This window comes from Mesoplodon bidens, assembly GCF_964165515.1.
Source record: "Mesoplodon bidens genome assembly, chromosome: 18".
NCBI lineage: Eukaryota > Metazoa > Chordata > Mammalia > Artiodactyla > Ziphiidae > Mesoplodon > Mesoplodon bidens.
The window spans coordinates 45,336,247-45,358,658 of record NC_138175.1 but is presented as its reverse complement, the minus strand read 5'-3'; the positions used below and the strand labels follow the sequence as shown (position 1 = coordinate 45,358,658).

The 22,412-nt window shown below is 55.2% G+C and overlaps 2 protein-coding genes across 4 annotated transcripts; one reads left to right on the top strand and one right to left on the bottom strand.

Moving 5' to 3' along the window:
- The first annotated feature begins 1,354 nt into the window (after positions 1-1,354).
- Positions 1,355-8,858, top strand: NFKBID (NFKB inhibitor delta). Its single transcript, XM_081215203.1, has 12 exons — positions 1,355-1,467; positions 2,924-3,024; positions 3,221-3,281; positions 3,675-3,892; positions 4,150-4,340; positions 4,423-4,528; positions 4,647-4,793; positions 4,911-4,962; positions 5,056-5,204; positions 6,963-7,079; positions 7,366-7,530; positions 8,244-8,858. The coding sequence occupies exons 4-12, from the start codon at positions 3,740-3,742 to the stop codon at positions 8,295-8,297; spliced, it is 1,134 nt and encodes a 377-aa protein (XP_081071329.1). The 5' UTR covers positions 1,355-1,467; positions 2,924-3,024; positions 3,221-3,281; positions 3,675-3,739; the 3' UTR covers positions 8,298-8,858.
- Positions 8,859-12,776: 3,918 nt separating this feature from the next.
- On the bottom strand, positions 12,777-22,129 carry APLP1 (amyloid beta precursor like protein 1). 3 transcript variants are annotated; one of them, XM_081215345.1, is made up of 17 exons: positions 21,896-22,129; positions 20,848-20,991; positions 19,891-20,023; positions 19,568-19,680; positions 19,205-19,338; positions 18,910-19,094; positions 18,319-18,449; positions 17,869-17,943; positions 16,826-16,984; positions 16,619-16,747; positions 15,590-15,689; positions 14,441-14,548; positions 14,154-14,180; positions 13,922-13,992; positions 13,618-13,680; positions 13,342-13,485; positions 12,777-13,225 (listed from the first exon to the last, which is right to left on the bottom strand). In XM_081215345.1, the coding sequence occupies exons 1-17, from the start codon at positions 22,022-22,024 to the stop codon at positions 13,127-13,129; spliced, it is 1,944 nt and encodes a 647-aa protein (XP_081071471.1). In that variant the 5' UTR covers positions 22,025-22,129; the 3' UTR covers positions 12,777-13,126. The 3 variants fall into 3 exon arrangements, with proteins under 3 accessions (XP_081071471.1, XP_081071472.1, XP_081071473.1); XM_081215346.1 differs by having other exon boundaries at positions 14,154-14,177; XM_081215347.1 differs by lacking the exon at positions 14,154-14,180.
- Positions 22,130-22,412: the final 283 nt, after the last annotated feature.

Genomic DNA, 22,412 nt, shown 5'->3' with positions numbered 1-22,412 from the left:
TTGGTCCAGAGAAGTCCTGAGGCACAATGGGAGTAGAGAGGCAGCAATAGCGGATGTCACTTTGCTGGTGGCAAGGCCACCTGCTTCCTGTGTGTGTGTGGGAGGGGGAGAGGTGATGGATCTCTCTGCCAGCCTTTAGGGACAAACTAGGGGGAGGGTCAGAGAGATCAGGGGGGCTGCTGTGATGGTCCAGGTGGGATGTGACAGGTAGACCAGGGTGTGGGCACTGGGGAGATCCTGGAAAGATTTTGAAGGTAGAGCCAACAAAACTTGCTGATGGAGTGGATATGAATGTGTATGAGAGAGAGGGGTCCAGGATAACCAAAGCTTCTGGCCTAAGCAACTGAGAAGACAGAGCATCCTTTGACAGGATGGAGAAAGAGGGGAAGCAGCCTTAGGGGGGAAAATGCCAAGGTTTGGGCAAACTGGGTTGGAAATGCCCTATAGATCTCCCTGTGGAGAAGCTGAATGACCACAGCTGCCTCTTTGAGTTCAGGATAAGTCTGGTCTGGAGATGTAAATTTGGAGATTGCTGGCTTATGGATGGTATTTAAAGCCATGAGACTGGATGAGATCATCAAGGAAGTGAGTACAGACAGAGGAGCAACACCACCTCCTCCCAACACCAAGAATGGGTGAAGAGGAGGAAACAGCCAGTAAAACGGAAGGAGCAGCAAGTGAGGGAGGAGAACCAGGAGAGCATAGAGTCTTGAGGGCAGGGGAGAAATATGATTTACATGGTCACCAAGATGGGAACTGAGAGTGAGCCTCCCACTGGAATGTCAGTTGGCTTGAGGGTTGGGAATTCCTGCCTGCTTAGTTCACAGCTATACCACAGCACCCAGCAAAGTACCTCCCTTGCAGTAATTATTTTTAATGATGAATGAATAAATGAGAACAGGCCTCTGAAAAAGGTGATGTGTGGAAGGGGGTAAATTTGAGTCCACCTATATCACTCTTACCTACAGACCTTTCTTCCCTCGAGACCAGGGAGTTCAGAACCCCAGCCCCCTTCTCTCTCAGGACCCAATAATACTGGCAGCGTCCCCCCGTCCCCCCGCCCCTCGGCCAGCCCAGGGCCTGGGAGTCAAGGCCTCCAACACCCCCCTGGACAAAAGTCCAGGTCCCCAGTTCCCTCCACTTTCAGGAGTCCGCTACCTCAGGCCCCTTCTCCCTCAGACCAAAGCCCAATCCCTGTTTCCGGGGAGACTTAGGAGTCGGTCTCTTAAAGTCAGCCCCGCCCATTTAGACCCCAAGTTTGCTCGAGCGCAACGCGGGGACTCCCGGGCTTGTGGGCGGGGCCCGCCCCACGACTGGGCGGTGCCAGAACCTCAGTTTAAAAAGTCGCGGGGGGACCCGACCCAAGATCGGGGACCCGGCGGCGGCTCCGCGGGGAAACAGCGAGGCTGGCGCAGCGCCGAGGCCGGGGCCCTGGGGCCCCACAATCCGCATCACGGAATCTCCGAGGTAATGGAGGGGCGGGGAGGTGAGACACGCTCGGCCCCTAAGAGAGGGGCTGGGGGACGAACTCTTGAGGCTCTGAGGGACGGAGCTGGAGCATCAAGAGTGAGGGGTGAAGTATCAAGCTGAGAGTGAGGGTACCCGGTGTTTGGAGGGGGCAGAGGGTCCAGACTCCTGGGTCGTGATCCCGGAGCGGCTGGGATTCTGGACTCTTGAGTCCCGGGGTCGGGTGGGGGGCGTGGGGTGGGGTAAAGGACGGTTGATCCTGAATGCTAGGTCCCGGGGGTGAAAGCGCTGGGAGCCCCGACTCCTGCCTGGGTCCTGGGAGGAGGGGGCTGGCGACCCGGACTCCATGCTGTAGAAAAAGAGGCTGGATCGAGTCCTTGGGGGCGTTGTTTGAAATCAGCCAAGGTCTGGGTGGGCAAGGTCCGGGGCTTGGCCGCAGGGATGCACTCTGGCCGTGACCCTGCCCCACCCTGGGATTTCCCGAGTCGCCAACCGGCCCGGGTCCCCGGGCTGAGCAGGAATTTCCCTTGTGCGGGGATTCCACGAGCGCCACGCTTGGCCACGCATCGCGTCTCGGAGCGGGACACCTGGGTCGCCGGGCGGAGAGGAAGAGGGAGGTGGAAGATTCCCTTGCGTGAGCGCCGTGACGTCAGCGCGTCGCGTCTGGGCTGTTTCCGAGTCCGCCCTCCGGCGCTTAACCCTTCCTGTGCTCGAGTAGGGCTCGGAAGGGTGAGAGCTGAGGGCTCGGAAGGGTGAGGGCTGAGGTCCCGGCCTTCTTGCGTCGTGCGAACGAGTCTGGAAACTGGGATTACCAGGTCCTAGCGGGGAGTAGGCTGAGGGCCCGGACTCCTGGGTCCTGGGGAAGGGGATGCGAGTCTCCCAGACTCCCGTGAGGTGGGGCTTGGACTTCTGGGTCTGAAGAGGGGGGCGAGGTCTGAACCTTTGGATTCCTAATGAGCTAGGGGGTTACTGACTTCGTGGTTCCTCAGGGAGAGGGGCTGGGGACTCGGATGCCTGGTATCCCGAGGAAGAAGTATCAGGGCAGCTTCTAGGGCAGAGAGATATCGGGAACCTGGATGTGCGTCTCTAGGGAGTGCTGCCCGGCGACGCCCCGAATCCCTCAGGACTGGGAGATCTGGGAGTGGGGTGGGGTGGGATTTTTCACGGAAGTGGCAGGCAGAGGGAGGGGGGCTGCAGAGGGCGCCCTCCACCTCCTTCCTCAGTTTCCACGACGCTGGTGGAAAGTTGGGTCAGAGGGGAAAGTGCGGAGCAAAAGGAAGGAAACCGCGGAGGCGGCGCCGCACCCGAAATCTTAGATTGGCTTTGGAGTTCTCAGGCGGCATCAGTGTGCCAGTTTTTCCGCGCGGGAGGGCGAAGAGGGCGCTCAGACCCACTCCCCGGCGCACTTGGGTGACTTAACGCCCCCTGATAACTTCCCTCCCTCCTCACCCCGCAGTGAGCCGGAATGAGCGCAGCCACTGCCCATCACAGACGGTGAAGAAGCTCCTAGAAGAACAAAGGCGCCGCCAGCAGCAGCCTGACGCTGGTGGGCTACCGGTGAGGCCCATGAAGCGCCGTAAACTACAACTCCCGTGAGGCCATGTCCTGTTGGGCAAGGACTTGCTGCCTTGCTGGGCCCTCAGGGCTGATGAGAGTCATAGTCCTGACTTAGATGGCCTGTAGGTGGGGAATGGATGCTGAGGAATCTGCCAGATAAATTCACCCTTGTTTCTTTTTGCTTATGCCTCTACAGGGACAGTTCCTGGCTCCCCTGGCCCAGCCCCTGACCCCATCTGTGAATGAGGGTGAAGCTGGTAAGTCTGGAAACTCACCTGGTTCCCTCAGCTCCTAGCCCCAGCTTCCCTCAGGGACTCAAACATCCCAACTCTTAGAACTTTCAGAAGCTTAGGAGTTAGGCCCTCATTCTTGCTGAGACCCGCAGAGTAGAACCAGATTCTCTGGAGCCCAGTAGTCTATGCATATAGTCCTTCAGGGACCCAGGCTCCCAGCCTGGAATCTAGGCCCTCAACCCCTCAGTGTCCCAGGCATTTAGGTCCCATAAGTCCAAGCTTCCAGCCCCTTGGTGCCCCAGAAGTACTAGCTTTCAGTACCCTGGGGACTCCAGGCCCTCACACAGGTCCTGTCTGGGCTGTGACTTCCCTAACTCTGGTAACCAGGCCTGCCCCTGCTCCTCCTCTCACACGCAGGCCATACTCACTTCCCAGCACACCAGGAGACTGTGGGTTCTGGACTTGGCAGCCTGGCACCCTCCATGGGCTTTCCAGACTGGGACCCCAACACGCATGCTGCCTACACGGACAGGCCCTACTCTTACCCTGCTTCTGCTGCTGAAGGTTCCCTGACTCCTGACTTCTACTCACACTCGGACCCAGGGCGGCCGTGTTCATTTCCCCTGGGGATGGAGGTGAGATACAGAATGGGAACTGGGTGCTGAAGGGCTCCTAAGATTCCCAGTTGCCCTTATGCAGCATTCTGAGATGTCTGGGGTTGGTTTAGGATCCCATTCCTCAGATGGGCAAAAATGAGGCCCAAAGGTCCAAGGTCACTTGGCGCAGATGGGACGCCCAGCCACTCTGCCTGGCACTCTGTATGTGTATGTGTCTGTGGTAGAAAGAGGGAATTCTCAGCTGACTGGCTCTCCCCATCACCTGTACCCTTCAGGAACCCCTGGATACTCGGCTCTATGCAGAACCTCCCCTGCCACAGGCAGGATCCTGGAGAGGTTCTGGACTCCCTTCAGGACCCCCACAGTTGCCTCCTGTGGTCAACGGACCATCCCTGGACACTGCCCGTGCTCAGATGCTGGCTTTGGGGCCACAAAAGCTGCTGGCCCAGGATGAGGAGGGAGACACGTGAGTATAGGGGAATGGAGTCTGCAGGCTCTCCTGCTCAGCTGGGGTGCTGTGCTCATTGCTGCCTTCCACCTATCCTCAGGCTCCTGCACCTGTTTGTGGCTCGAGGGTTGCGCTGGGCCGCATATGCCGCAGCTGAGATGCTCCAAGCGTACAGACATCTGGACATTCGTGAGCATAAGGGCAAGGTGAGGGCTGAGGGCCTGGACTCCTGGATCTGAGAGCAGGGGGTCTGGAAGCCTGGATTCCTGGTTTTCAGAGGGGAGGGGGCTGGGGGCCCAGACTGACCTTTCCTGACTCCTGCAGACCCCTCTTCTGGTGGCTGCTGCTGCCAACCAGCCCCTGATTGTGGAGGATCTACTGAACCTGGGAGCAGAACCCAACGCCACTGACCATCAAGGGCGTTCTGTCTTACACGTGGCCGCTACATATGGGCTCCCAAGAGTTCTCTCGGTATGTTCACCTGGCAGGTGGGATGAATGGGATGGACTGATTGCCTGGATCCTGGCTTTCAGGGCTAGGAGGCCTGGGGAGACCGTAATCCAGCTGTCTACCTCCTCCTCCTCCCAGGCTGTGATTAACTCAGGGGCTCGAGTTGACATCGAAGCCAGAGACTTCGAGGGTAAGTTGGGTGGTGGGCAGGGTGGGTGGGGCTGGTGGGGCTGGGTGGGGTCGGTGCTCCAGATGTAAAGTCTTCACTGTCTCTACTCTGCAGGCCTCACCCCTCTCCACACAGCCATCCTGGCCCTCAACGTTGCTATGCACCCACCCGACCTATATCCCCCAGTACTGAGTACCCAGGCCCAAGACAGGCTGGCTTGCGTCAAGATGTTGCTGCACATGGGTGCTGATCATACCAGCCAGGTGAGCTGGGCAAGTGGGCAGGTGGCCTCCAGGAGGGCATGTGGGATGGGGGCGCCTGGCTATCCAGGGGCTCGAAACATTCTGACTTGCCTCTTCCCAGCTGTGTGACCTTGAACATGTGACTTCAATTCTCTGTGCCCCAGTTGTCAACTGGGAATAATATTACTGATCTTAACTTGTATTTACCAAGCACTTAACTATTCATCAAACACTAAGTTTCATGGATTAGCTAATTGAATCCTCACAAACACACTTTGATGTGTATACTATTAATACTTTCTCTCTTTCACTGATAAGGAAACTGAGGCTTAAGGACTTTGCCTTGTGAGTGTCAGAGAGGGGATTTGAGCCCAGGTGGCCTGACCCCAGAATCCAGCTGTGAATACATATAGTCTCCTCCTTCCTGACAGTAGCTCCTTCAAAGGCTGGCTGAGAGAATTAAACATCTACTCATTGTTTTGGGTTTTTAAATTTTTGTTCAAGAACTTTGAACATAGATAAAGTACAGAAAATAGTATAATGAACTCCATGTACCCAACATAAATAACCAGCAAATCATAGCCAGTCCTTTCCCATCCACTTCTGTATTATTTTTAAGCAAATCCAAGCTTATAGTTTTACCCATAAATATTTGTCTTTAGAACTCTTTTTAACCTCTTGTTAACCTCAGTACCTTTATTCCACCTTTAAAAAAATTAACAGTCTCATAATATCAAATATCCTGTGTTCAAATTTTTATTTGGCTCTAAAGTGACATACATTTATTTTTTTTCATTAAAAACAAAACAAAACGAAAAAAAAACTAGGATCCAAATAAAGCCCACACATTGCAGTGATATGTCCTTTTAAGCTCTTAATTTAGAGCTTCCCATCCTTTAGAGTTTTCTCTTTATAATTTTTTTTGATGAGCCAGCTAGGTGGTTTTGCCCTATATAAACCCACAATTTTTTTAAAAATTGAAGTATAGTTGATTTACAGTGTTGTGTTAGTTTCTGGTGTACAGCAGAGCGATTCAGTTGTACACATATACACATATTCTTTTTCATATTCTTTTTTGTTATGGATTATTACAGGATGTTGAATCTAGTTCCCTGTGCTATACAGTAAGACCTTGTTGTTTATCTGTTTTACATGTAGTAGTTTGTATCTGCTAATCCCAAACTTCTAATTTATCCTCCCCCATCCCCTTTCCCCTTTGGTAACCATAAGTTTATTTTCTATGTCTAAACACACAATTTTTAATGTTTATTATCATTACAAATTCTTTAAAGGCACATAGTAAAGTCTCATTGTGGAAAATGTCTTTACTTGCTTCAAAATATGAAGAGAACAGTTCAGTATGGAAGTAGATACAGGCTTAGGTAGGCCACTGATTAATGCTGCTCAATTCCCATCCTTATAGATAAAGTACAGTCCATGTGGGATGTGGGCGCATTTTACTGTGTTTAATAGAATGTGGGCTGCCAGGGCAGCTGCTAGTCCAGAGAGCTCCTTTGGATGAATAGAAAAGAAATCTTTTTCTCAAAGATACTTGGGCTGGAAAATTGTCTTAATAAATGTACCGTTCGGTGATGTGTATGATCTGAATGGCACCCCCTTAAATCTGGTATTCCTGTAGAGTGCACAGCACGTACAACTGTATAAGGCACTCCTGGGTGCTTGAAAAAGAGAGACAGGGTGTCTAAAGGCTCTTGGGTTCCATGGGTGGAGGCTTGGGTGTGAGGACTGGCCTGACCTCTGTCGTTCCCCTCCTCACAGGAGATCAAGAGCAACAAGACAGTTCTGCACTTGGCTGTGCAGGCTGCCAACCCGACCGTGGTTCAGCTGCTGCTGGCGCTGCCACGGGGAGACCTGCAGGCCTTTGTCAACATGAAGGTAGGGGCCTAGGCTGGAATATGCAGATTGGGTGAGACATGGCAGAGAGCGGGCAGTGGGATGTTGGGAGTCCCACGGGCTGTCTGTGGAGGGGCTGCTGTGTGGGATGTGGACGGGGCACGTGTAGGGCCTAGAGAGGTGTGTGGAATGTGGCCCTGGAGGGGACTTCTGGGGGATGTGAGGAGGGACATGTGGGACCTGGGTGTGACGGAATATGAAGCGCGCCGTCGAGGGCCCAGGCCAGCTGAGCCTGCGTCTTCAGCAGGCCCCCCCTCACCGTCCCCAGGCCCATGGGAACACAGCCCTCCACATGGCGGCCGCCCTGCCCCCTGGGCCGGCCCAGGAGGCCATTGTGCGGCGCCTGCTGGCAGCTGGGGCGGATCCAACGTTGCGCAACCTGGAGAACGAGCAGCCTGTCCACCTGCTACGGCCCGGGCCGGGCCCTGAGGGGGTGAGCACTGAGCCCACCCCGACTGCAGGGTGCACCCCCGACCCCATCATTCCTGACTGTAGAGGGTGACTTGTAATCTCAGAAGGTGACCTTGACCCTTATCCAACCCTGACTTCAAAATGTAACCTTGAGGGACTTCCCTGGCAGTCCAGCGGTTAAGACTCCACGCTTCCACTGCGGGGGGCATGGGTTCCATCCACGGTTGGGGAACTTAAGATTTCACATGCCATGTGGCATGGCCAGAAAAAAAAAAATGACCCTGGACCTCCCTTGCCTGATAATGGTGACTCCTCCTGACCTCTATTTCCACCCTGACCTCAGAGTGTGACCTCTACTTTCAACCCTGAATCCTGACCTCAAGGTGTGACCTTTGATCCCCAAGCATGACCTCTAGCCCCCTGACTTTTAGTCCCGACCTCAGAGTGGGACTTCTGACCCCCAAATGTGACTCTGGCCCCTTGCTTCTCCCCTCTGACTCCCAGTCCTCAATGCTAATCCCAAGGTGGGAACGCCCAGCCAGCAACACCTTTGCTCAGGAGCCTTGATTCATTGTGTGAAAGAGGCTTCACCCCCAGCCCCGCATCTTGACTCAGAACCTCTGACCTTCAAACCCAACTGACCCTACTCACTTCCCTCTGACCCCCAACTTCACAGGGTGTGCCTGTTCTCCTTGCAACCTCTCAGGCTTCTCCCCCATCTTGTCTTGTCCACAGCTCCGGCAGCTACTGAAGAGGAGCCGTGTGGCACCCCCAGGCCTGTCCTCTTAGGACTCAAACCCAGAACCTGGACTGATTTTCCAGTCCCCACCGTCCTGTGGGACAGCCAGCGTATGCTAATGTTGCAAACTGTGATAATGTATGTGCATAATGTCCTGCCATCGGGGTCTTACATTAAAACCCCAAAATGGCTGTTGGCGGGTAAACAGTTCCCAATATTTGGGGTGGTATGATACCCTTCCCCCACCCACAAGGAGCCCCCTTGATGATTTCTGTGAAATCGAGACCCCTTGATTGTTTCTGTGAAACACACTGGACCCCCAACCCTTTCCCCACCAGGATCTTTTGGGGTCCAGATATAACTCCCCTATATGGTACTTGGGGTATGCCAAAACAGCTTCCAGTACCATCCTAGTAGAGCTCCTAAGATGACCCCTGACCTCCCCAGGACCCACCCCCTTCAGGTCCTTAACCCTGAGACATAGGAAGGACTCTCGATTAGAATCCCCTAGGTCCTACTGCTTTAAGTCAGAACACAACCAGGCCCCTGACCCAGACCTCAGTATTTCTAGTGAATCCCTCCCCTATATGAAACTCTTGATTAAACTCAGTTTGGACTAAAACCGTTACTGTCTAATCTCTAATCATTGGTGCAGGGAAGCGGCTGAGGAGCCGTGTTTGGGTGAATGTGTCTGGGTGGGGGGTTGTAGCAGACACAGCGGGTGCCAAGTCCATATCCTGTCCCCCTCACCCTGTCAACACCTGGTGGTCTAACTGCCAGGGCCAGCACGTGACTCTGCCTGTGGGCATTCTCAGACCACTGGTGCCCGCTTTGCCCTGGGTATGAGTGTGGCAAGACTTCCATGCCAGGAGGATCATGCCTCTTCCCACTCCAACCGCTCTCAACCAGTGACTGACTGAAGGGAGACGGTATGTAAATACTCCAGGTCCCCTGCCTCCGTGGGGGTAACTGGGAAGTGTGTGTTCTACACGGGCTCTCAAAGCTCCAGTTGTCCACCATGGTTCTGGCTTGCTAACGTACCCTTTCTTGTCAGCTTTCCCTTTTCTGGGTCCCTTCCTGCCTCCCCTATCAACGTTCTCCACTCCTTGCAGGTAATCTTGTCCTCAAGTCCTTGCTTCAGCCTCTGCTTCCGGAGAAACCCAAACTAAAGACAGAAGACCTCCACAATGCCCCCCTGTACCTCTGCCCCACAGCCTCTGCTCTGTCCTGCATCCCAGTCTCGTCGCTCCAGAAAGCCCTCTGACGCATGGTAGCCCCCACTGCTTGGAGCCTCTCACGGACAACAAACCAAGCACACTTCAGGGCATATGCCAGTGTCTGTACCCCAAAACTTAAGGCTTAAAACAACCACCACTTCTTTTGTTTTTTGATAAATTTATTTATTTATTTTTGGCTGCATAGGGTCTTCGTTGCTGAGCGCAGTCCTTCTCTAGTTGTGGCGAGTGGGGGCTACTCTTCGTTGTGGTGCGCAGGCTTCTTTGCAGTGGCTTCTCTTTGTTGCGGAGCACGGACTCTAGGCATGGAAGCTTTCGTAGTTTGGCACACGGGCTTCAGTAGTTGCGGCTCGTGGGCTCTAGAGCGCACGCTCAGTAGTTGTGGCGCACGGGCTTAGTTGCTCCGCAGCCTGTGGGATCTTCCTGGACCAGGGCTCGAACCCGTGTCCCCTGCATTGGCAGGTGGATTCTTAACCACTGCACCACCAGGGAAGTCCAACACCACTTATTTTGTTCATGATTCTGCGATCTGGGCTGGGCTGAGCTGGGCAGTTCTGCTATCTTGCTTTGGTCACACACGTGGCTGCAGTCAGCTGGAGGCCCGATTGGCCTGGACAATAGCACTCGCGTGTCTGATAGCTCAGCTGAGATGGCTGGAACTTCTGAGAGTGAGCCGAGCCTCCCTCCCACTGTGGTCCCTCCAGGAGGGTAGGAGGATCTCCTCACGCAGTAGCTCCAAGAGGGAGTATTCCAAGAGAAAAAGCCCCTGCTTGCATCATGCCTGCTGATACCCCATTGGTCAAAGTCAGTCATGTGGCCAAGCCCAGAATCAGTGGGTAGGAAGGTACTGCACTAGAACAAGAATATTGGGAGGTGGAGTTATTGGTGGTGCCAGCACAAGTCTCCCACATCAGCTGCCTTGGACCAGCACGACTGTGCTCTTCTGTGTGTACTCACGTAGTGGCAGCTGACCCATGAAAAATTCATAATAGTATGTTGTATTTCATTAATTCTAGGAAGAACTTAATTGGAATTCATCTTACAATTATGTGGCATAGTTTAATGTCTGCGCATTTTTCCTTTGTGGTACATAAAATAATGGTATTTCTTATTTATTTATTTATTTATTTATTTATTTATTTGCGGTACGCGGGCCTCTCACTGCTGTGGCCTCTCCCGTCGCGGAGCACAGGCTCCGGACGTGCAGGCTCAGCGGCCACGGCTCACGGGCCCAGCCGCTCCGTGGCACGTGGGATCTTCCCAGACCGGGGCACGAACCCGTGTCCCCTGCATCAGCAGGCGGACTCTCAACCACTGCGCCACCAGGGAAGCCTGGTATTTCTTATTTTTGATGGCATCTTAGATTCTGTTGACATATAAGATGTGTTTCCCGACATGTATCAGCGCACACACACACACACACCACTAACGTGATAACACGTCTCTAGGAAACTTTGCTTTACTAAAAGAAGAAATAAATTGTATTTAATGGGAAAAGAAGAGTGGTTTAGGGGCACAAGAGCATCAAATGAGCAATAGTAAAGCTATTTTTCCTGCTGGAATTTCAATAAAAAGTGTTTTTAAACTAATTACTCTTAAGTATTGCCATTAAAATGCAAATATTATTAGGGAATCATGCACTGAGCGTATTGAGCAAAATGGCCTTTCATTTCCTATCCCACCTGCTTGGAGCTCCTTACCTATTGTTAGCCTGTTAATCACCCTTGGCTGTGAAAATACAAAGGCAGTTTTTCCCCTGCTTGTGGTGCTACTTATAGATTTCTACTAGAATGCTCTGAGTATACCTGATGGTAAAGCCAGTATCAGAAGGATGTTGCAAACTGGGTTCTTAATAAAGCTGTGGCATTGTATCCAACTTGCATCATGTAGGCATCTTCCTCCCAATACCTACCATGTCTATATTTAATATACATGACCTATAATTCATGTATATCTTATGTAGAGCTCATCACTGTGAGCTCATCAGTCTGTTGGAAGAATTAAAAATACATGCTCCCTCCCTTAGCCATCTGTCAGAAAATTGTGCTATCCTGATATTAGAACATGGCACACTACTGCTATCTGCTGGGAAGTTGTGGTAAAAATGCAAATCTACAATGTCTAGGAGATGAATGGTATCACTTGAAATTTTGCAGTGAGCAACCCAAACACCATATGGGACAGCCATGAATTATTAGGCAGGAGGTTAGCAAAATGGCCTAGAGTATGGGCACTGGAGCCAGGTTTCCTGGGTTGAATTCCTAGCTTCATCCCTTCCTAGATGGTGACCTTGGGAATGTGATATAACTTCTCTTTGCCTCCATTTCCTAACCTATAAATGAGGATAGTCATAGTACCTACTTCATGGGGTAGAAATAATGATTAAGTGTGCCAGTGCATGAAAGCCCTTGGAGCAGTGCCTGGCACAGGGTGCCATATGAATGTTTGCTGCCATGTCATTTTAGAATTTATTCAACAAGTACTTGCGAAGTGCCAGGCACAATTCTAATGTCCCAACAAGTATTACTTTTTTTTTTTGTGGTACGCGGGCCTCTCACTGTTGTGGCCTCTCCCGCCGTGGAGCACAGGCTCCGGACACACAGGCTCAGCGGCCATGGCTCACGGGCCCAGCCGCTCGGCGGCACGCGGGATCCTCCCGGACCGGGGCACGAACCCGTGTCCCCTGCATCGGTAGGTGGACTCTCAACCACTGTGCCACCAAGGAAGCCCCAACAAATATTACTCCTTTTAATCCTCACAACAACCCTCTTGAGACAGGTAACAGTATATATAGAGGGACAACTCTTGACATGTCACAAAATGCGATGCACTTGCAGACATCACATAACCCTCTCTGGGACACATGGTTGGATTTCCACACTCCAAGGGGATTCTAATCACCTCCCCCAGAAGGGCTTAAGACTCAAGGATGACAAGAGCAGTTCAAGATTCCCTGTCCCTGATCGAGTTCACAGGTTGGGGGGTGGATGTTGTATGCGATTGTGTATGAGGGTGAGTGGGAGGCAGGGGAAACTTGCTGGAGCCCAGCCTCCTTGGAGTCCACCCTGGAACCCAGCTGATACAGGCTTAGAAGTGGCTGCCCAGTCAGTACCACGGAAAGCTCCTGGGTGGGAGCCTAGCCTAGATCTCTGGACCCCGCCCCTCCCCAAGGCCCCGCCCAGACTTAAAGATCTCTCCAACAGTTTAAAGAGGTGAAGGAGGTCTGGGCGGGCTTGCACACCAATGTCCAGAGCTGATTATACCCTGATTCCCCCACAGAGACAGAGGATGGCCTGGTGGGGAAGAGGACTTTATTGGGATATTAGTGGGGGACACGTGGGAGGGTGAATTCCAGGGAACAACAGACAGTGGGACCAACTGGTGGTCACCTTAAGGAACAATACATTAATGTACAAAATAAATTAAAGTGAGGAGGTCCCAAGCGGGGAGGCAGCTGGGAATACCTGGGGATTTCTTAGGGATGAAATTTGGAATTGGACAGGGGAAATAAGACTTTCCAGCCCCCTCACAAAGGGTGTGAAATGAACTTTTTCAAGACCCCTCCCCCAGGCTGGGAGTTGGGGTTCTGGGGCTCCAGGAAGAGGGAAGGTCTGGGCTCAACCAAAGGGGTGAAGGGGGCTGGTTCAGGGTCGTTCCTCCAGGAAGCGGTAGGTGGGGTTCTCATAGCCGTGACGCTGCAGTTCACGCAGCTGCTGCTCCTCCAGGGTCAGCATGGGGTCCACCTGCAATAGGGGCAGGGCAGGCGGAGTGGGCCACAGGGACCTGACCGCAGACCTCACAGCCCCTCTACCCCCAGGCTCTGGAAGTCCTCCCCGTTCCAGGTCTCTTTGCCTCTCACCTCCACCACGCCATGGCTGATAGCCCCGTAGGGTTTCTTCCTGCGCAACAGCAGCATGGAGAGGATGACCAGGGAGCCGCCACCTGCTCCCATGATCAGCAGACCAGACACAGCCTCTCGGGACATGCCTGTTCCAGCTGGTGCCTGCAGGGGGAGGCGATGGGGCCGGGGTCATCTTGGAGGCTCACCAGGGCCCTGCGTGGCTTTGGGAGTCACAGCCTAGCCCACTGACCTCTGACCTCTTCCCCTAAGTCCCCAGAATATTCCTCCTCTTACCAGCTCATCTCTCTGAATCTCCGATGAGTGGAAAGGAAAACCCCTTGGAACAGACGCATTCACCTGGGGGAGCAGGAGGTGTCAGGGACCCAGAAGTCTGGGCCCCTGCCTCCCCCTTCCTTGGGCCCCAAGAAGGCATCCCCCAGCCCTCTCCTTCCCTAGGACCCTGAAGTCCATGTCCTCAGTCCCTTCTTTCCTCTGAGGCCAAGGAACCCAAACCCCTAGCACCCTCCTCCTTCAGACCTAGGAGTCCAGGCCCCCTGGCCCATCCTCCCTCCGGTGCCCGTGGGTCCGACTAACTTACCTTTCGTTCATACTGCTCCAGGGGGGACATCTTCTCTTTCCCAGAGGATGCAGCATCTTGTTCTGTGGACCCTACCCCCCAAATCCTATCTCATTCCTGCGAGTCCAGAATGGTACTACCCCCGCCTGAAGAGGGGGTCAGAAGGGGCACCAGACACCATCCCAGGAGGCCTTTCTGGGCTCAAGGACTCAGAGGGATTTGGTGGCTGGGGGCTACTCTGTGAGATACTCACCTTTTGGAAGGGCCATGGGGGTGTCTGCTGGCAGCCAGAGGAGGCAAGGCAGGTGGAACAGTGAAGAGAAGAGAGCATCACCAAAGATAGTGCGGGGAAGCCCCCTCCCAGGGGCCGAGGAAGGAGGATCGAGGATCCTACAGAGGCCTCTACAACCTCAGACATTCCTTCCCACCCTCTGCCACTCACTGTGGTGGCTAAGACACCCCCACACTTTAGGGGATTAGAACTGAGGTTGGGGACCTGTACCCCAAAGTCTGGGATTATGTATATTTGGGTTAACTCACCATCCTTGGAATCCAGGGGCTGCAGCCCACCCTTGTCCTCATTGCTGCCCCCCGGGGCAGGGGCTTCCAGTTCACTGGGGCCCAGGTGTTCAGAGTGGAGAAGCTCCTCTGAGGGGAACATGCAGAAAGGTGGTGACGTTGTGAGCATAGGGATCCACAAAACAAAAATGGGTGAATGCATGGCACCCTAACAATAGAGTGATTGGTGGGGGGGGGGCATACCTGTGACCTGGGGAAGTGGAGCTGAGTGTTGGAGGATGGAGGTTGAAGTTAAAGAGAACAGCCTCCTTAAAGGGCAGGAGAATTAGGGTTTGGCATGGGACATCCAGGAGGAAGTCACAGCAGATCTGGGGGTTACACTTTCTGGTATTCATGCTCTTGTGAAGGCCCTGCAGCTTGAATCTGGACTGGGTTTGTGACTTGCTTTAACCAATAGAAGGTGGGCCCAAGTCTTAAGAAGACCTGGCAGTTTCCACGTGCACAGTATGGGGAGCCTGAACCACCATGTCCAGCTCCCCTGTTGGAGAGACCACATGGAGGGGCTCCATGGCGAAGAGAGGCCCTGAGCCTACACAGAGAGGGAGATTGGCTCATTTGTGCCAGAGTCCCAGCCCTTAGCTGACCTGCTAGCCAAATGTAGTGACACGCTGGACTACTGACAAGACCGGCAGAAGAAGCACCCAGCAGAACCCAGAGCAGACGGCAGAATCATGAGCAATGAAAATGGTTGATTTAATACAGCTATAATACCGGGTACATGCTGTCCTATGACCAGAAGATGAAGATTTCCTATCCTCAGTGTGCATTTGAATTACTCAAAGAAGTTGTTAAATGCAAATTCTCCATCCATGTCTCAGAAGATTCTGATTCAACAGGTGTGGAGTGAGGTCCCTAAACTTGCATTTTTAACAAACTTTTCAAGTGATGCTAATGAAGGTCCTTGAAGGACTGTGGACCATTTTTAAAGAAAGACTGGAATAAACCTTGGTTTCCCAAACTCAAAAAAAAAAAAAAAAAAGAAAGAAAGAAAGAAAGAAAAGAAAAGAAAGTGGTTGATTTAAGCTACTAAGTTTGGGAGTTTGTTACACAGGAATAGATAGCTGAAATGGCAGGGGAGTCAAAGGCTGGGGGTCAGGATTGGGCACTCACGGATCTGGGGCCACAGCTCCTGAGCCAGGCGGGGGTTCTGGTCAAGCAGCCCCAGGCTCTGATTCATCCTTTCCTCGATTACTTGAAGGTGAGTCTGCACCTGTGGGGGAGTGAGTATGACGGATGAACTGAGCAGTGCAGGCTAGAGATGGGGAAACGGAGGCAGGGTGAAGGAGGAAGGTCAAGAGGTTCCAAGCAAAATTAGCACATACAATGGACAGGAAGTAGGGTACAAGGGCCAGGAACTTGGCCATGGGAGGAAGGAAATTGGAGAAGGAGAAGTGGAATACAATGAAAAAGGAAAAGATGTACAGAAGACAGGCTGTGAGAGTCTTGGGAAAGAAAGTAAGGAAGAAGGAAAAGGAGTAGTTGCTAGGAAAGGTGGGGCACAGGAGACAAGGTAAGTATAGGGCACAAGGAATATGGTATAGAAGATGGTAAGTGGGTAGGAGGGGCAGAGAGCAGGGTCTGAGGAATAGGAAGTGAGGCTTGAGGAGGTTCTGAAGAAGGAAGTAGAATTGGAGGGTCATATAGAAATGATGTGGTTCAAGGGCAAGACTTGGAGTTCAAGAGCATAGAATGGAGTATTCTTGGACAGGAAGAGGACATCCAAGAAACAGGAATTAGGATCTGAGGGCACAGAGCAAGGGTGCCAGGGAGAACAAGTGGGGTTAGGGAAAAAGGAGAGTTGAGGGACAGGAACAGGGTTCAAGGCGCAGGAGGGGGATTCTAGGAAAGGAAGTAAGAATCCAAGGGACAAGAAGTGGGGTCAAGGGACAGAGAGTGGGAATTCAAGAAAGGGGTCAAAGGCACAGGGGTCGGGGAGGCAGCATTCCAGGGTCAGGAAGTGAGGATCTGAGGGACTGGAATGGGTCCCAAGCACAGAAGGGGGAGGTTCCAGGGATAGGAAGGAGGTCCAAGGGATGGAAAGAGGGTATGAGGGGCGAGAGAAGAGTTTGGGGGATGGGGTCCAAGAGGCCGGGGGCTGAGGGCTAGCTGAGAATTTGGGAGCTGGAAGAACCTGAGCACCTGGAGGCGCGTCTGCTGGGCCTTCTCGGGGTCCACGGCGGCCACGTGCTGGTAGTGCCTCAGCGTGTGCCTCTGTTCCTTCCGCTCTGCTCGCAGGTAGCGCCGCAGGGCCAGCAGGACGCGCTCTGGCTGTGGAAGCGATGAAGGCTGCCCAGGCCTGCCCCAGCCCTTTCCACCCCCTGCCCTCTGCCCCCACGGCTCCCGCACCTGAGGCGGATCCCCCTGCAGTGCCGCCAGGAAACCTTCCAAGGCAGCCCGGCGCTGGTCGTTGATAAGGGCAGTGACTCGGGTGGCATGGGTCTCCACCAGGCGCTGTCGCTCACCAGACACCTGCTCCTCCAGGGTCTGCAGAATGGACTGGAAGTGCTGGCGAGGGGGTGGGCACAGGGCCAGGAGAGGCGTAGTGGGGTGAAACCCGGGTCAAAGGCAGTCTGGAAAGGTAGGGCTATAGGGTCAAGTGGCGGGGGAGAGGGAGGCGTGCAGTGGATCCAGGCCTGGGCAGAGTCAACCTGGGGTGGGACTAGGTGACAGGAGACTGACTGGTGGAGCTGGGGCTGCAGGGCCAGGTAGAGTGGGGGCAGGGCTAGGCCTGCTGGGAGCCCCGCTGAAGGTGTTCACTACATGGGCAGGAACAGTCTAGGAACAGAGCTGGCCTGTGTTGAGATGAAAGGAGCCAAGTATTGTAGGAAAGGTAGGGCTCAGGCCTGGGCAGGACCCGCTGGAGACAGGCTGTAACTAAATAAGACTGAGCTGGGTAGGAGCAAGAGTCAAGTAATAGCGCTCAGGCGAGTGGGGTCTACACAGGGTAGGGCTGTACTAAGGTGAGGCTGAGAGAGGTGGGTCAGAGAGTCATGAGGCCGGGACTACTGAGGAGGGACCGAGTAAAAGGGAGATTACAGGGGCAGGATCAGAGTCAGGGAGCAGGGCCGAGCATCAAAGAGAGGCTGAGAAGGACCGGGCTGTGTCTGCAGGGGCCCAGCTTGGGAGAGGCCTCCAGAGCCAGCCCTCAGAGGCTAGGATCAAGTTAAGACAGGGCAAAACATGGCCAGTGGGAAGAGGAGGGAAGCAAAGTCAGGTTGGATGTAGGCCAAGAGGGGCTGAGCCGAGGGTAAGGGTGGGGCCTGGAGAGGCCCATGCAAGTAGGAAGGGGTGAAACTGGATGAGGCCAGACAAAGCCTTAGCCAGGCTGAGACCCAGTGTGCCCCAGGTAGTGGACAGGCCTGAGTAGGACACCCTGGAGGTTGTCCTACCTCATTCAGGGCCTGTCTGTCGGCCTTAGGCAGGTTCTTGGACTGGTTGTCCGCCATGGCCCATTCACGCATCACCTGGGGACAAGGGGAGCTTCAGGATCCTAGAATCCACCCTGCTCTACCCACTGAATCTCCCCTGTTCCCATCCTTCTTCAGAGTCTCCAGATCCCTTAAGTCCCCCTGCCTCTTGGATTCCCAAGAGAGAGGATTCAGAAGGAATTTAAAGTGGAAGAGTACCATGCATCAGAGTTTCCATAGAATCTGGTGGCATCTCAGTGGGATTCTAGGTGGGTCAGAGATCCCTGGTCATCTTAGGGGTGGTGTTGAGGACTGGGGCTTAATGGGGTCTTGGGGACTCTTTAGAGGTAGTCTCAATGTGTCCCTGAGGAATTTCCTGATATTTAGGGAGCTCTGTGTTATGGGGGGTCCTGAGGCCCCCAGCACCATCACCTCGTTAATCTGACGCATCCTGCGCTCCTCCAGATCCATCTTGGCCCGCAGGAACCCCTCATGCTCGCTGATTTCTCCAGGCATGCCAAAGTACACGTCCACACCATCCGTGGGCCTCGGGGTGGGAGTCGCTGCAAGGCCAGGAACCAGGGAGTCAGCCAGAAGCCCAGCTCCAGGTCTCCTTCCCTTCCCAGAGAACTGCATTTCCTAGAGCGCGCTGGAGACCCTCATGTGTGCACTTCAGCCATAGCTGCTGCCTGGCATCATGTGAAATGTGGTTCTGAACTGGGTCTGTTCCTGTAAAGCTTAGGAATCCATTACACTATCCTCCAAGCTTTCCCCCCAGTAATCCTTCAGACCTACCAAATGACTCCTCCACTTCCGGGTACCCCCAAACCACCCTCCCCTTTTGCATTCCTCACAGGCTGCCCCTTCCACCTCTACTTTATTCAAAGCCATTCCCATCCCTCCCATTTCCCCCAACAGGGCTTCTCCCCCACAGGTCCCTCCCAAAGAGGCCCCTATACCAAGGCTCCCTAAATCATCCTCCCCCCAGGGTGGAGGGGACTGGGGGTTCAGAGCCCGCCTCACCTTTGCTGACCCCTGCAGGGGGATGGGAGCTTGAGGGTGGGGCTCTTTCCTCCTCTTCTTCCTCCTCAGCCCGTGGGGGCTCCACAAAGTAATCGTCTACTGGCTGTAGGAAGGATTCCTCCTCTTCCTCATCCTCACCCCCCTCAACTCTGCCCCCGGGAGGCCACGACCGAGTGGAAGGATCACTGAGGGAGCGGAAGACCCCAGGCAATAAGAACCTGGGCCCAGGCCCCCAGGCTTCCATCTCCTGCCTCAGGAGCCTTGGGTTGGGCATGGAGGCTTCCCTCCCACTCACCCAACTGCTGTCCCAGACGGGTTGGGGGTCACTGGAGGGGGGCAGCACACATACTCCACACCTCGGAACCGATCTGCGCCACAGGGCAAAAGCATGCCCGAGCCATGCAGGATGAGGCCCTGGGAGCTGCAGGCCTGCGGGAAGAGTGGGCCCAGATGCCAGGACTGTGGGGTAACAGAAGGTAGGGGGGAGCCCGGATGCCTGGGTCTTGGGGGCTGATGGGGCTGGGAGCCTGGATTCCTGGTTCTGTCCCATTGGGAAGAGAGGGCTGAGGCCCAGACTCTTGGGTTCTGGAGGAGGAGGGTGTTAGAGGACTGGATCCCTGGGTTCTGGGGGGTGAGGACGAGTGGGCTTGGTCCTGACCTCCTGTGCCTCCTGATGCCTCCGGGTTGAACTCTCGCACTGGTCCATGCGCTCCTGGTGCAGGAACCGGCAGCCTTCAGGCACCAGCAGGGCCTCGCTCACAAATTCACCCTCTGGCAAATGGGGGTCATCGATGTGACACACTGCCACAGCCACTAGCCCTACCTTCCTCAGAATCCAGATCTCTTATCCTCATAGGCTTTTCGGTCCCACTCTGGACCCAGGCATCCATCTCCCTAATGTGAGCCTGAAACCAGGGCCAGAATCTCACCCCTCGGAGACGCCCCCCTCCTTCCGTTCCCCTCCCCCAGCCTGTGACTCACCCAGGCAGCGGAAAGGCACAACCTGGTGGTGGGGGTGGGCACAGCGGCCACCTCGGGCATCCCCGCACCATTGCTCCATGGGGATGGCCTGTGTCGCCTGTTCCACACGTACAATCTGCAGCTCCGGGTACATCTGGGGGCACCGGGTGGGGGTGATCAACCCACGGCCCCGCCTGCGCTTCTGCACTGGCCATGTCCCTTTTCAAGTCTCTAGTATTCATAAGGACCTCTCCTCCCTAGGCCCTGCTTCTCTGTAGAACAGGTCTTAGATATCTAAGCCCCTCAAGCCCGTTGGCCACGCCCCCTAGTACCTCTCCCTTAAGCCACGCCATCCTTAGGCTCCGCCCCTTTGCCTGTCCAGTTTCTTTACGAAGGTCCCTCCATTGCCCAAAAACTCAATCCCTCTAAGCCCACCTCTCTTGTAGTCGCCTCGGCCCCTTCCCCCTATCAGGTTTATCTCCCCATAGATTCCTCCCTTCGTTAAGCCTCGGCTCTCTCTCTGGCCTCTCAGTAAGTATCCCTTCTCTTTGTGTTAGACCTGCTTTCATAGCCACGCCTCCTAGCTTTCCACTCTCCCATTGGGTTCCACCCCGTTCCCAGCCACGCCGGTCCAAAGGTCTTTTTGTCTTAGCCCCGCGTCTCCTTTGGTCACGCCCACCTACACCTGCTCTTTAAGGAGTCCCCCACATTATTGCTAAACTCCGTCTCTTCATTGGACACCTTCCTCAGCGGGCCGTCTTTGCACGGTTCTTCCCCTTTCTTGACCTAGTTTCTCAGAAACAGGCCCTGTCCTAACTTCGCCTCTTTGGTGGCCACGTCCCCTAGTTTCCCATGCCTTCTTGGATCCCTTATCTCCCTGGACCTTGCCTTTGCACGACTAGCTTCTCACGCGCGACCCGGCCCCAAGTTGGATCCCCTTTCTTGCTGGCCACGCCCCTCCCAGTAGGTCCCGCCTACCTGTCTGCAGTACTCCAGCACGCGTTGCGGGTCCCGGAGACAGCGTCGTGAGAGCTGTGGGTCTGGTTCCCAGCGGCCGGTACGCAGGTCCCGGTGAAGGGTTGGGCGCCCGCATAGTCCAGCCACCTGAGCAGACCCTGGGGCCTGGGGGTGGGGACGGAGGGGTCAGCGAGGGCACGGGGGACGCGGGCATGTGAGTCCCCTGGTCCTTTGCTCCCTAGGACCCATATATTCACACCCCCAGCACCAGCCCCCTCCACCAAGCACCGCGCACCGCCTCCATAGAGGTTTGGTTCCCCGGGAAACAGCTCCCACAGGGCGGGGGCGCCCCAGCTCTGCCGTTGCTATGGCGACCCGGGTCCCCCGGGATTCTCGCGGCCTTGTTGCCGCGGAGACAGGCTCCGCCCTCACCCCAGCTCAGCCGCACTAGAGCTGAAAGGGTTAAACGTGAATGGCGGGGGAGGAGGTCAGAACCCAGGCGTTCTGGCCCCTCCTCCCTCCATCCCTAGCTCATGCTCAAATTCTCGGGTGCAAAGACCACAAGGCCTGGCTTCAGGGCCCTGCAGGCCTGGACACCAAGTCCTTGAGGGATGGAGAGCTACATCCTGGGTTGGGGGGCGGTGGCTGGCGGCCTAGACTTCTGGGTCCTAGGAGCTTTGCGGGAGGCCTCATAGGGGTCCAGAGGATGCAGGGGGCCCAGATTCTTGGCTGTAGGTGCCTTGCTGCCTGGTGGGTCCTGTTCAGGTGGGAGGGGTCTCGGGCTGAGTCACCTAGGTCGAGAGGGTCTGAGGGGACTGGACTTCTGGGACCAGGGGCTCTGGAAAGGCCAGTTCCTACGCTGGGGGCTGGAGGGGACTGGGACGACGATGATGAAGGAGATGGGGCCTGGACTTACGGTTTTCTGAATGCCTAGTGCAGTTAGCGGCGCCGGGGGGCCCCGCCACCTAGCTGGAAAGACTGCGCTTTCTGCTCTGGACCTGTCCGCATCGGGGTCCAGAGGCCCGGTCCCGCCCCTTCCCCCATCCCCTTGGACCCGGCCGGGCCTCACCTCGGCAGCGCTGGGACTCCCACCGGCCAGGCTCCCGACGGCGAGCTGCGCGCGCAGAAGCAGCAGCAATAGTGGCAGCAACAGCGGCAGCGGGCCCAGACCGCGAGCGGCGGGGATGGCGGGTCCCATGTCCCGGCCCTCGCGCCCTCACGTCCCCAGCACTTCCGCCCGGCCCGGCCCGGCCCCAGCGGTGACAGGAGCTCCCAGCGCCACGGCCGCCGCCGCCTCCTCCTCCCGCCGCCCCCGGGCTGCGCCGGCGCCGCCAGCCCCGCCCCGCGCTGGCCCCGCCTTCCTGGCCAGGACAATAGCGTGGCAGCTCTGCGCACAGTGGAGAAGCTTGGAAACCCTGGTTGGGAGCCTGCGCCAGGCCCCCGCCGCCTTGAGATTCTAGGCGTCCCATCCCATGCACGGGCCTAGCCAGGAGTCTGGGTCACGGCCTTCCTGATTGTGGATTTTGGGTTCTCCCTCAAGACTCTCACCACCAGTGTTCCTCTCCCTCGGATCCAGATAGTCACAA